Source organism: Manacus candei, unplaced genomic scaffold (assembly GCF_025592945.1).
Source record: "Manacus candei isolate 608988 ecotype Guabito, Panama unplaced genomic scaffold, ASM2559294v1 h1tg000094l, whole genome shotgun sequence".
Lineage (NCBI taxonomy): Eukaryota > Metazoa > Chordata > Aves > Passeriformes > Pipridae > Manacus > Manacus candei.
In genome coordinates this window covers 1236802-1249793 of record NW_026138142.1, presented here as the reverse complement: position 1 = coordinate 1249793, position 12992 = coordinate 1236802, and the positions used below count along the sequence as shown (strand labels likewise).

The 12992-nt window shown below is 47.6% G+C and overlaps 1 protein-coding gene across 1 annotated transcript in view; it reads right to left on the bottom strand.

Moving 5' to 3' along the window:
- The window catches only part of RHEB (Ras homolog, mTORC1 binding), a 38585-nt gene extending 26789 nt beyond the window's left edge, over window positions 1–11796 (bottom strand). Inside the window, exon 1 of the mRNA XM_051768314.1 lies at window positions 11563–11796. Coding sequence (XP_051624274.1) covers window positions 11563–11614 — 52 coding nt within the window. The 5' untranslated portion in view covers window positions 11615–11796. The remainder of the gene's footprint in view (window positions 1–11562) is intronic.
- Window positions 11797–12992: the final 1196 nt, after the last annotated feature.

Genomic DNA, 12992 nt, shown 5'->3' with positions numbered 1-12992 from the left:
TGTACCTCTGGGTAGAAGCCAAGTCCTTCCCCCTATACACACACTTCAAGCAGCTCATTAGGTGTCTGAATAACTTGACCTTTCCTTGGATCAGCTGGTATGTACAACATGAAATGTCTTTGAAAGACACTTTTAGAAACTGTCATGGTTTCATCATTAAATCAGTTTTAAATGCTATGTCATTGGAAATAAAAATGTGTCTCTCTTGCTTTAGTGCATTCCATGCATTCCCCTTTTCAACCTTCATGATTTTACTTTCCACACAAGGCAACAAACACCCAACTTCCAGTCAATTTTTTCTTGCCACTAAAGATCACTGGGATGTACAACTTCAGTTACCTTTCTGCAAGACAGAAGTATCAGGACTAGCAGGGTTTAAGCGCTTCTTCAAGAAGCAGATCTTTCCAGCTGCATTCACCAGCACCAGCTCTCCATCCAGCACAGACACTGCCTGCTAAACTTCCCATTTCCATTAGAAAACAGGATAAACTCTTCCCTCTGCAAATCTCACACCAGTAAGAGAAACAGAACCCTTACCTAGATGAAAGACCTCATTCTTTCAATGGATCAGTGCTGTTCCACTGAACTGCAGGTCTTCCCTAAGAATATTCCCTGAGAAGGATCTTTATGAGGACTGGAGTCATAGGATGCCCTGTTGCCAACACTGTGGCCACCATAACTCAGTGCTTACAACCACCACCAAGCAGAGGGTTAAGTTTCTGAAAATGTCAGTAAAACTTTCATAGCATCATTTAAAAACAGAAGTTTAGGAACGTGATCCTGAGCATATTGTAATGCTGAGTAACCAAAAGCAGCTGAAATGTGTGAGGAATAGACCATCTTACCAGTACTACCAAACTGCACATGATCACAGGGCCTCAGGATCCTTTTGGAACTGTAAGAACAATAGTAAGAAATGTATTCCTCTCTTCCTTGTTGCAGGATGACAGAAGGCAAGTGCCTGACAAAATTCTGACAAGACAGTAATAGTAATATTCCCTCTCTTGGTAACATCATCCAAGCAAATAATGTGATATATATCCAGCAACTGTAGCCAAGTAGTTTCAGCCTTACTCTGAAGAAAAATCCACAGAGCTCTCCACCAACCTGCAGTAAAAGGTGGAACACACTACAGATTTGTTCCAACAAGGGCAGGCTACTTTTACAACACACTGTACAAATACATGAATCAAACTGAATAATCACTACAAGATCTTGACCACAGAAGGCAGCTCCACCCTGCAGCAGTATGTGTGACTACGAGGGGGTCAGTCAGTGTAACAGGGTTCAGCAGACTTTGGATGATCACTGGTGACACAAAGTCAACAAATGCCAGCAACGCACGTGGCACCCAAAAACTGACGCTCCTGGAAAGCACGTGGCTCCCAGCATCCAACACCAGCACACAGACTATCCACTTGCCATGACCTGCACTGCTGGAAGTCCCCAAAGCTGCACGAAGCACCAGGTACCGCAGTACTAACCCTGACAACACCAACAGCTCCTAGCACAAACAGGGAAGGTGGTCTTTAGGGATACCGACAAAGAGTCACACTGACTCCCTCTTCCACCCTTGGAGGAGGACATGGTCAACTCCACCACATCTCTGTCAACAAATGCACCGACAGACACTGAGGCAGTCTTGATAAGTTGAGCCTTGACCACTTCTTCTGTGCTAGACCAATGCTGCTGTGGATCTAGACATAACCATAAAAACCAGTGTGCCTGAACTGCTCCTTCCTCTACAAAAACTGTCCGTCTCCCCACCACCAGGCTCAGATCAACTTTTGTTGCTACTGTTGTCTCTTTCTGTTTCAACTCTAGATCTTTGAATTAACTATACAGGCATCTTCCATGTTACTTCTGTTTCAGAATGTGAAGCCCCTCCCCTATTTTAATCAGGGTGGAGTAAAGCCACTATCTCTTAAATGCCATCCTCATACCCTTGCCCTTTATCCAGCTGGAGTTAGTCATTAACCCCTCCCCACTAACGTTGGCTGCAAGACTTCTGCATTTACACACTTGCCTGATCGACCCAAGAGTAGCCTCTGAATACAGAGGACAATCTCTTAACAGTATGGAAAGGTCAAAGTAATAATATACTAAAATCACAGCATGACAGATAAGGGTAAAACACCAGGGAAAAAAAAAAAAAAAAGGACTCTGAGGTAAGAACAACACCATGCAGAATAGCAAAAGAATCACTAGAGCCCCCAACCTTGGGAAAAGCAAAGGGAATTTAAGCCAAAGATCTGTCAGATATGACCTGATAGAGTTGATTTAGCCATAGGGCAAAGAAGGTATAATAGGTAAGCCCTGTTTGCTGTGTCATACTATCAAGTTCTTGCCTGTCGCAACAGCCAGCTGGCTTTGTTACCTTCCTAACCAGCACGTATCCAGCTGGTGGCTCACAAGGTACTTCACATTAAGCAATTTTGGGCAAGATTCATACTTTTCACTTAAAAGTACTCTCACTTTTTATGCTGTCTAGTACAAAACCATCACAATACAGAGCTCTCACCTCTTCAGGGAAGAACAAAACCAGGAAAAACACAGAACTGACATTCTGTGAAAACTGAAAAAAATCACCACCCCATCTCACTCCCACCCTCCCCCAAGCACCTGAAGTCAGCCCAGGGGTATAACTGAGGATGACACTTGTGACCTGACATTAAACTCATTTTTCCAGTTTGACTCTCTTTCACAAGTCAAGTCTCTTCCAGCCAGTTCAGCTCCAGTATCTGAGGAAGTACTTGCCAAGAGAAGCTGGATTGTTCCTTCCCCAGCACCCCACCAGCACATCCATGCAGCTTGGACAACGAGTGAGCTACATTTTCAGGCAACTTAATTTCAGGTCATCCTTCAGGAGACAGAGCAGTACATTGTATTTACCTGCTGTAGAGGTGTCTGCACAGCAACCCAACAGTTCTGCAAGTGTCATTTTATCTCATCCTCTATCCTACCCCCGTACTTGGGGATAAAAGCATGCAGTTGAGGAAGGACAAGCAGAGAAATGGTTTAGGTGTCCTAAGACTCCTTGATACACTCTGTATAAAGAACATGATTTTGAAGCATTCCGACAACTTATTCATCCCTGCCTTACTGTTCAAAAAACCTTGAATTACCTTACATTTGAACCACTTTTAGACTTCGGTTTAGCAACCACAGAAGGTTTATAAAGAATCTTGACAACTTTCTTCTCAAAACATGACAAAAAAAGTTAAGCCAGCATTTATTCACCAAATGAAGCAAGCACCTATTAGAAACAGCCACTTCCAAGAAAGCAGTGCAGAAGAAGGTACTTTGGCAAACTAACAAACACAGTGCTTGTTTATATGCACGTTGCAAAGCAGAAACTTCCAGTTCTAATTAAAAAAAAAATGCTAATTTTGAAACAGATTTCAAACACCAAAAATTTGTTATTGATGGAATAACAAGCCTTAAAGCAAAATACACTTTACTGCATTAATGTCAAGTGCTTGATTGTTTTGACAGTTTGTGGGACAGATTTAATAAGAGTTTTCCTACATATTATGCATCCCAGTTCTTTTGCATACAGCACGAGTACCTTTAAAGGAGGTCATACATATTGAATGAAGTTTTGGCAATACAATCTGACAAGCTGTTGAAGCTAGACAGATGTATCCCACTAACTCCGGAGACAATGTTGTCAAGAGACACTTTCATATCCTAATTTCGTATTACACTTGAACATGTTCACACCCACACACTGAAGACCACTTATATATTCTCTCTTTTCCCCAAATTAAAATTAATTTAACTCAATACTCCACAAAATACAAAAAGTAACCAGCTAAGATTTGATATACATGCTCCTCTGGTTCCTGTAATCTAAATTACCGAAGAACACTGACAACCATCCCAGAAATACTCACCCCCTCAATCTTTAAGACTTCAGTGCAATATTAAAAAAGCATGCTGAATGAAAAATTTGCTGTTTAAAGGATAATCTATCAGGGAATTGTGATTTCTTCACGTGATATCTGTTTAATACAGAAGGACCAGAACTAGTCACACATTAGGATCTTTCATTCCTTAAAAGCCCTTCAGAAATCATTCACTTAGTCTCATGCCTCATAACCTTTGGCCATTATCCACAAACTCTTGATGATTTCATCCAAATCAAACTGGTATACATTTCCTCCTCATGTTCTAGTTTCAAGTTCTCTAATTCATGTAAGAAGTCCCATAAGAAATTCCATGTAACTTCCCTTTTGCAGGAGCCCCCAAATCTCAAGCTGTTTTTTGCTTGTCCTGTCTTCATCTTGATTGGCACATTTGTGTTTGATAATCCAAAACCTGCACTTTGAGAACCTCTATCATCTGTTTACACCACTACCTTTTTCACCATTGTCTCATCTCACATCCTTTATACTTCAAATGTACATGTCCAGCGTGGCAAACTGAGGAAGAACCAGAGCATCTAAACAATTAAGTAGCTGTGAGTCATCTTTGTGCTGCAAGTGTTGATAAACACAACAAAAGGAGGGTCAACCAGGTTGAGGAATCAACTGGTATTTTGAGGAAACATAATTTGTAAGGTATTCTACCAAACACTGATAACCACAATGAAAAAGCAACAAGAGCCCCGAGATTTGTTTCCTCTGCTTTTCCAAGCAGGAAGGCAATCAGTGACTCTGAATGCCTTGCACTTCATTGTACAGGCTGCAGCACGATGGGGGTCAGTCTCTTCTCCCAAAAAAACAGGCAAAAGAGAAACCAGCCCCAAGCTGTGCCAGGGGAGGTTTTGACTGGATATTAGGAAAAATTTCTTCACAGAAAGGGTTGTCAAGCACTGGCACAGCTTGCCCAGGGAAGCAGTTGAGTCACCATCCCTGGAGGTATTTAAAAGATGAATAGATGTGGCACTGAGGGACATAGTTTAGTGGTGGGCTTGGCAGTGGTGGGTTAACAGCTGGACTCGATCTCAGAGGTCTTTTCCAAACTAAACAATTCCATGAGTGTAGTGTGGAGCTCTGCCTTTGATCCATTGAAACATCTTTACTACCAAGTGTTTCCAGATAATTCAAGATCAGATCACTTGAGGCATCATCTGAATTTGAAGACTTTCAGAAGAAGGTTTAGAATTACCCCTGGTCAAACATTTGACTTTTCCTCGATTTCACATGGAACAATTAGATTTAACTACAGAAGGTTATTTAAACAAGGACCTTGAAAATCAGGATTTCTTCAGAGCTCCCTCATGCACGTTTCACCACCTGCACAAGGCCATCTTTTTCCACCAGGAGAACAACTCCAGTTCAGAAGGCCCGTTGTGGAAAGTTTACAAAAAAGCTTATCTGGGCTGGCAGAGGAAAACATTTACAGATGTGATTTCATAACAGGTCTGACAGAAGAAAAGTCTGCTCGGCCACAAAGAGCCTACTCCACCCTGCCCCAAACAGCCCATGCTCCTGCCCCATCCCCTCTGTCAGGGCTGCACTTGCAGAGCTGACCAGGTGAAGGATACAAAAAATTTCCCTTCTGGTTGCTTTACCTTTCAAGGAAAATTCCCTGAGCTGGTTGCCAAGCTTTCATCATGCCAGTGCACCTGGGTAGGGACAGGAAGGTCCAACTTCCAGCCACTGCAGGATTAGCTCAACTTGGGCCAGGGGATACCCCACCCTACACAGTTCATTTGCATCTGCCTTAATTACATGGCAATTAAACAAGAAAGTGGCTGGGATGTTTCTGAGAACAGCTGCACCTGAAAGCCTGTTTCAGTACTTTGTTCAAAAACTGCCTCAGTTTACTTTCTTGTTAAAAGTTCAATACAAACAACTTTCCCCCCCAAAAAAAACCCAATTCGGCATCCACTGTACTTCATATTTCTCAAAAAGGAAATACAACCTGTAATGGTCCATATTCATATCTCTTTGGTAAACTTAATAACCTGAGATCTTGCTAAAAGGTCTGCTAGGCAACATATAACATGGATTTTCTCCACATTCTTCCCTTTTCCTCCCATCCCATATACCCTCATTAACGGAGCATCTGCCATCAGTGTGCAAGAACCATACTGGAATGCAAATGTCCTGAGAGAAATTTTAAGCAACAACCATCCCCCAAACTCAGGAAGCACATTTTCATTTCTCACATTATCAAATTCACAAGAAATCCGCCGTTCACTTCAAATACAGACCTTTGGAAAACAAAAGGGAACCTCTCAGATCCTAAAGGAGACAAATCCACGGCTGACAAGGGCTGCTTCGTGTTTTTACACACCATGCTTCATGTCTGCAGCTTCTGATCTGGGATAAATCGACATGACACCAACCAATTTTGAGTCATGCAGGATTCGCAGAGCTCGGGTGCATTATGAACATCCCACAGAGAAGCTGTTTCGGTTTTGGACTGAATACACAATTAAGTAGAGCGGTTCTTAAAATACGCCCTTGAATGTCACCTTCAGGAGAGCTACAGGAAGTTAATCATAATGGGCATTTATCACTTTTTAGCCTGCTCTTCTAATCCCGAGTGCCTGGTCATGCTGAGTTTCCGCAGCGGTGTGCCTGCAGAGGAGGTTGCCTGAGCCAGAACCTACACTTAAGGCAGTGTAGTAGCTCTAAAGGAAGAGCTTCAACTTTATATAGCTTATAAATTACAGGATCTATATTTCATTTGGTTTTTCCTGTCGATGTTAACTCCCAAGCTGAGTAATCAAATACCAAACCGCCCAAATATACAAGCAAAACATACGAGTGTTGCCATTGAGAGATCAGAGCAGGCAACTTAAGAGTTAATCCTGGAGCAGTGTCCTCAAATAACCCTACGGTGGCTTGATATAACAGCTGAACATGCTGCCTCTAGTGCTTCCAGCTACTGCTATCAAACGCTCTGTAGCAACTTTCCCTGCTGTAGCCACTATCGCAGCCACTAGCACCGAAATGCAATTAAAGCTGGCATTTCCAGCCTCAGCCCAGTCCCCTGGGAGCTGCAACCTTTCCTCCTTGCAGCATTGCCGCACCCTGGCAGAGCCAAAGCGGCCCTAACGAGGGAAGGGCTGCGGAAATCATCCTGGCACTCATTAGGGACTCGGCAAAATTCTATCCTCAGGTACCAGCTGGCTCCTGAGCCCTCAATTTTCCTGTTAAATCTCAGGCCTGCCAATGCCGTGGACACAACCACTCGTGCAAACCAATTGTGTAAATTACAGCACCGCGGCGGTAAATCCTCAGTTCCCCCTCTGTTGACATTTACACGGGCAATTTATCGCCTGCTAAAATTACCACTTCCCCCCCTCCAATACCAAAGGGATCCCTCCCTCCTCAGGGCGGAACGCTGCTGTGAGAACAGATGCCATCTTTCAGGCACCGAAAGCAGAGACTCAACTCCATTTTACATTACAAACCTCCTGATATGCAAATAACTCATGTTTTCAATGCCAATAACTATGTTTTGTCTCAACAATTATTTTTACTATTTACAGCTCCATATTAAAGGTGCTGCTTTTTCTGCCCTTCTTGCTTTCAGACAAGGAGGGAGAAGAGGCATTTTTTAGCTTAATGCAACTACCTGGGAGCCTTTCCATTCAAATCTAACCTTGACAGATCATTTTGTTCCATCGTGGGTTTTTTTTGATACCTGCATGCCGCAGTCACGGCCCGTGACTACATCTGCCTGCAGCATGGACTGCTCTCCACCTACACACAAAAAAAGGTGATTTATTTAGGTGGGGAAGAAAATAGGTAAGTCCCCTATTATTAACTGGGTTTCCCCCTCAGAGCTGTAAACTGCCAGGGAGAGCATTGTCAGACCACCAGTTCAAACGTTTACAATTCTGTGAGTACATCTGTAACACCAGCAGCACGAGCTGTATGAACAGCAAAAAGGAAATCAGGCTGAGATAGTGAGCTATGACTGAAGCTGCTAATCCAAACAACACCGCCTGGTTATCTTAAATTCATCAGTTCAATATAGCACAAAGAGCCCCAGTAATAAAGTACTTTACAAGATGATCTAAGAAACCTCTTCTTTCATACAGCCATTTGTGGTCTGAATTTGCATATTTGTTCTATAAACAGAAAAAGACCGAAACTGAGCACAAAGCATTTTCAACGACTCTACGCTGCTTTTTGGAGTGCTTGTTACTCTGAAAAGATTTGGAAAATCTTTGTCTTGCTTGCTTTAGTTCCATGAAAATCCATTATTTCAAATTATATCTGGGATATATCAAAGTCAAGTTCCTCTGCTGTGAGACTATCAGATTTTGGGATGAAATCCATCTGATTTCTACTCAGAACCTGGCTGAGACAGGCACACTCACATAATGGAATTAAACTTTCTTAGACCATTTTAAGTCTGAGCAAAACCCAACGGAGACATTCTTGTGTGATTTTGTCTAGCATCAAGCCACAACCTGTATGTTACATCCACAGATCATCGGTCTTCCTCACCAAAAAACAAGTCCTGAAGCTCCTGGCAAATACTCTTGTCTGCATCTCAGAAAGTATGACAGCCTGGGAATTCATAAGGCTTCCACTGTGATCTCTCCCATCAGCAAAGAATACGAGTTTCTCATATGAAAGGCTTGATGGTGGTGTTGAAAGATAGAGGGAGTGTATTCAAACAAGCAGGCTCCTGAATTTTCTATTCCGAGAACTATTATACCAGAATACCACTCCCAGCCTCTAGTTTACCTGACAACAGCACTGGGACAAGATTAAAATTTAATGTAAGTGGAAGAAACAAGGGCTTAGCACAGAGCCAGGACAAGAGTCGGGCCCCGTTTCACACATCCCCGTGGAGGATGTGCCCGTCCATCACCGAACACGCTCGTAACCTGAGAGAGCCGCAGAATCCTTGAATCATCAACTGTAGGAACAGCTCACTGCCTGAAATATGTCATCCAAACCCAGCTACTTCTACACGTAACAGAGAGGCACAGGGAAAAAGCCTCACCATTTTCTGAGAGCTCCATCTCAAACAACGTAGTTACAAGGGAAGAACCCCAACTTCACAGAGGTCCAACCTACAAAACTGCAAACATTTTACAGCTTGCCATGGTTAGCCTCCCTCACTTCAGGGTCAAGATTAATGTTAATAGCAAAACAATGCAGCTCCGTAATTATAAAAGGAAATTTAGAAAGCAGTTCCTTCCAGTACTTCAGATTCTGGAATTATTCCCCACCTTAATGAACGTTAGCTCTATACAATGTTGCATTTCCCCCAAAAGAAATGCTCTTCCTTCCTGCCACCTAAAAATTTGTCCTAAAACAACATTAGATTCTCTCTTACCCAGGGTTCAAGTAATATTCCTGCCATCAAAACACAAATAAAAAGCTTCCTCTAAGCCAAACTAAGTCCCCATCCTCCTAGACTTTAGGAGGCATAATTGGGCAAGTAGAGGACTCAGCCTAAATCTCACAGTTTAACTTACTTGCTTTTGTACCAGCTTTACAAGATGGAAGTAAAACCCCAATGACTCATTTCTACTGCCTGAACTTTTACATAACTATTTGCCTAGAAATGTAATGCTCCCATATTTAAGAGGAGTAACTTCGCCATTTTAAAGTGAGAAATTCCTACCTAAGATGTAACACAGAATTGTCAAGGACAATGGAAGGAAAATTCCAGTAAACCAGATTTTTCGCCCCCCCCCCAATTCTATGTTCATACAACTTGTAGATGTCTTAATAAAACTGGTCGTGTCCCATCAAGCCTAATTCTGTACTAGTGCCAGAACACTTTATTTGAAGATATTCAGCAGTAAGTTGTAATAGCTTTTTGCCCATCTTTTCCATGTGAGTACTACTGCTCACATCACCTGCCAGACTAAAAACACGATACTATTCCTCTGTGTTTCCTCAACTGATCACAACCCCTACTACCATCTGATTTTTTGACTGCTGGTTGTCAATGTCAACACATGAAGGACCAAAGCTCAACAGTACACGCTGGCCCGCACCACAGACTTCCAAAGGACAGAATTTCAAGCATTCTCCCTTCTCACTTACACTGCCCACTGCTTGTTCCCACCAGGGCTCAAAGAAAAAGAGAAGAGAAAGCGTAACACACCTTACAGTGAACAGACCACAACAAGTGATGTCACACAGACTATGCAAACGGATCGATCTGCTACTCACTGTTCTGCTTAAGGACTGGACAAACTCATCATTAAAACAATCTGGTTCAAAGTCAGGCTGTAGTTATGCACAAAATCCAAGACAGAGCTCCACTTATTTAGCCTGGTGTTTTAAATCTTTTCAAAAAGCCTTTTTATGAGGGTTCTTTCTGCCAAGTGCATAACACGAGACAGAAAACTGAGTTAGTCACCACCTGAACGTAAAAACCTCTTTCACAGCAGCACAGTATCTTTAGCATCTCCCTTTTTTCTCCCAGCCGCACATTGTCTTCTACATTGATCTTAGGCTTTTAAGTTTGATTGATTAGGCTGGATGGCTGTACTACGGGCTTGTTTCAGCATTCGGGTTTCTCAAAGCAGAGGGGAACATCTGAAACCGTTCTCCATCAAAGACAGCGTACGCAGGAGGCAAACGGATTACACGTATGGGACAAAAAACCCTATCAGCTACTATAGGCTGATGCTGGAGGGTTCCAGGGTGTTCCTCGGTGGATCATCCCGTGCTGGATTGTGCCAGCAGCGCCAGGCAGGAGCGGGACAGCCCCTGTGGGACAGCCCGGGCCGACACGACCCCGCAGTGCAGGACAAATACCTCCAAGGGGGGAAAAAACAGCCCAGAAACCGGCATCAGACCGACCTGGTTTTCCCTCGTCGTTTCAAAAATCACAGAATCACCATTCAGGTTGGGAAAGACCCCTGACATCACCGAGCCCAACCCGTGACCCAAGAGCACCGTGCCAACCAGACCAGGGCACTCAGTGCCACGTTCAACCCGTCCTGAAACACCTCCAGGGATGGCGACCCCACCGCCTCCCTGGGCGGCCCGTTCTGATGCCTAATCACCTTTCTGTGAAGAAATTCCTCCTAGTGTCGAACCTCAACCTCCCCTGGTTTAGCTTAAGGCCATGTCCTCTCGTGCTGTCACTGTTTGCCTGGAGGAAGCGCCCGACCCTCACCTGGCTACACCCTCCTGTCAGGGGGTTGTAGAGAGCGACACGGTCTCCCCTGAGCCTCCTTTCCTCCAGACTAAACAAACCCAGCCCCCTCAGCCGCCCCGCACAGCACACGCGCTCCAGACCCTTCCCGGCTCTCCGGACTCGCTCCACGGGGAGCGCCGCACGGAGCCGCATCCCAGCATCCCTAACCCGGCGGGGCAGGAACCCCCACCCACCCCAGTTTTCCAGGCTCCCTTCGAGGGGCGGGGGGGGGGAGCGAAACTTCCTATTAAGGGCAGGCGGCCGCGGGCCCGCAGCTCTGCGGCGCCGCCATGGCGGGGCCCTCCCTCCTCCCTCCTTCCCTGCCCTCCCTCCCTTCCCGGCCGCGGCTGCGCGCTCGGCCCGGCGGGAAGCGCCGCTGCCTCCGCTGCACCTGCCGCCGCCGCCGCCGCGGGGGAGGAGGGCGATGCGATGCGATGCGGCCCCGCACCCGCCGCGACACCCCCGCCCCGCCGCGCTCACCCACGCTCCGGTAGCCCAGGATCGCGATCTTGCGGGACTTGGACGGCGGCATCTTCTCCCCCGCCCGGCCCCGAACCACATCAAGGGCGGCGGCTGCGGCTCTGGAGGAGGAGGAGGAGGCGGCAGGCGGCGGCGCAGTCGGCGGCGGGCAGGGGCTGTGGGGTCCCGGGGCGCGGCGCCAGCGACATGCGGCGGTGGCGGCGGGAGCGGCCGGAGCGCGCGGCGGACGCGCGGCGCTGGCAGCGGCGGCGCCCGCACCACGTGACCTCCTTCCACCAGCGCCGCCGCCGCGCGCCCGACCCCGCGCACGCACCTGCGCGTCACGGGGAACGGCCGCGCGCGTCAGCGCGCGGCGGCACCGCCCGGGGCGCGCCCCCTCCGCGCCCGCCCATTGGTGGCTGCGGCGGCGGCGGCGCGCGCGGATTGGCCGGGGCGCGGTGACGGACGGGCGGGAGGGGAGGGGGGAAGGGAGGGGGCGGAGCCGGGCGGGCCAAGGGCGCGCGGGGACGCGGGGGGGGAGAGGGGGAGAGCGCGTGAGGGCCCTGCGCGCGCGTGCGCGCGCGGCGCGAGGCAGTTGGTGCGTCCTGCGCGCGCCGCCCCGGGAGCGGCCCCAAACCCAAACCTGTGTCCGTCCTTATCCCCATCCCTGTGCCTGTCCCCGTTCCCATACCTGTGCCCATCTCTGTCCCCATTCCTATCTCCGTCCCTATCCCTGTGCCTGTCCCAGTCCTCGTTCCCCTTCCCGTCCCTATCCCCATCCCTATCGCTGTCCCCATCCCTGTCCCTACCTCTGTGCTTGTCCTCATCGTAGCCCCGTCCCCATCCCTGTCCCCGTCCTTATCGCAATCCCGTCCCCATCCCAACCACATCCCCATCCCTATCCCTGTCCCAGTTCCCGTCCTCATCCCTATCCCCGTCCCCGTCCCCTTCCCTATCCCTGTCCACATCCCCTTTCCCATTCCTGTCCCCGTCCCCATTCCCATCCTTGTCCTTGTCCTTTTCCCGTCCCATCCCTATCCCTGTCCCTATCCCCGTCCCATCGCCGTCCCCATCGCTGACCCCGCCCCATTCCAATTCCCGTCCCAATCCAGTCCCCATCCCTATCCTCAACTCTATCCCTGTCCCCATCCCCGTTCCCATTACCGTCCCCATCCCCGACCCCGTCCTCATCTCCATCCCAGTCCCGTCCTCATCCCTGTGCCTGTCCCCATGCCGCCCCCGTCCCCATCCTTGTCCCCGTCCCTATCCCCATCCTCATCCCTGTCCCCATCCTAGGGGGCTCCTCTCCCGGCAATGGGATCAGGCGCTGCTCCTCCGTGCGCTTCGTTTCCCGGAGCCCCGCGGGCTCCAAGGATGCCACCCGTCCCGGGAAGGGTGGCTCCCCATCCCGGGATTTGGCGTTTGTTTAAAACCATTGCGGTGCCTCCACA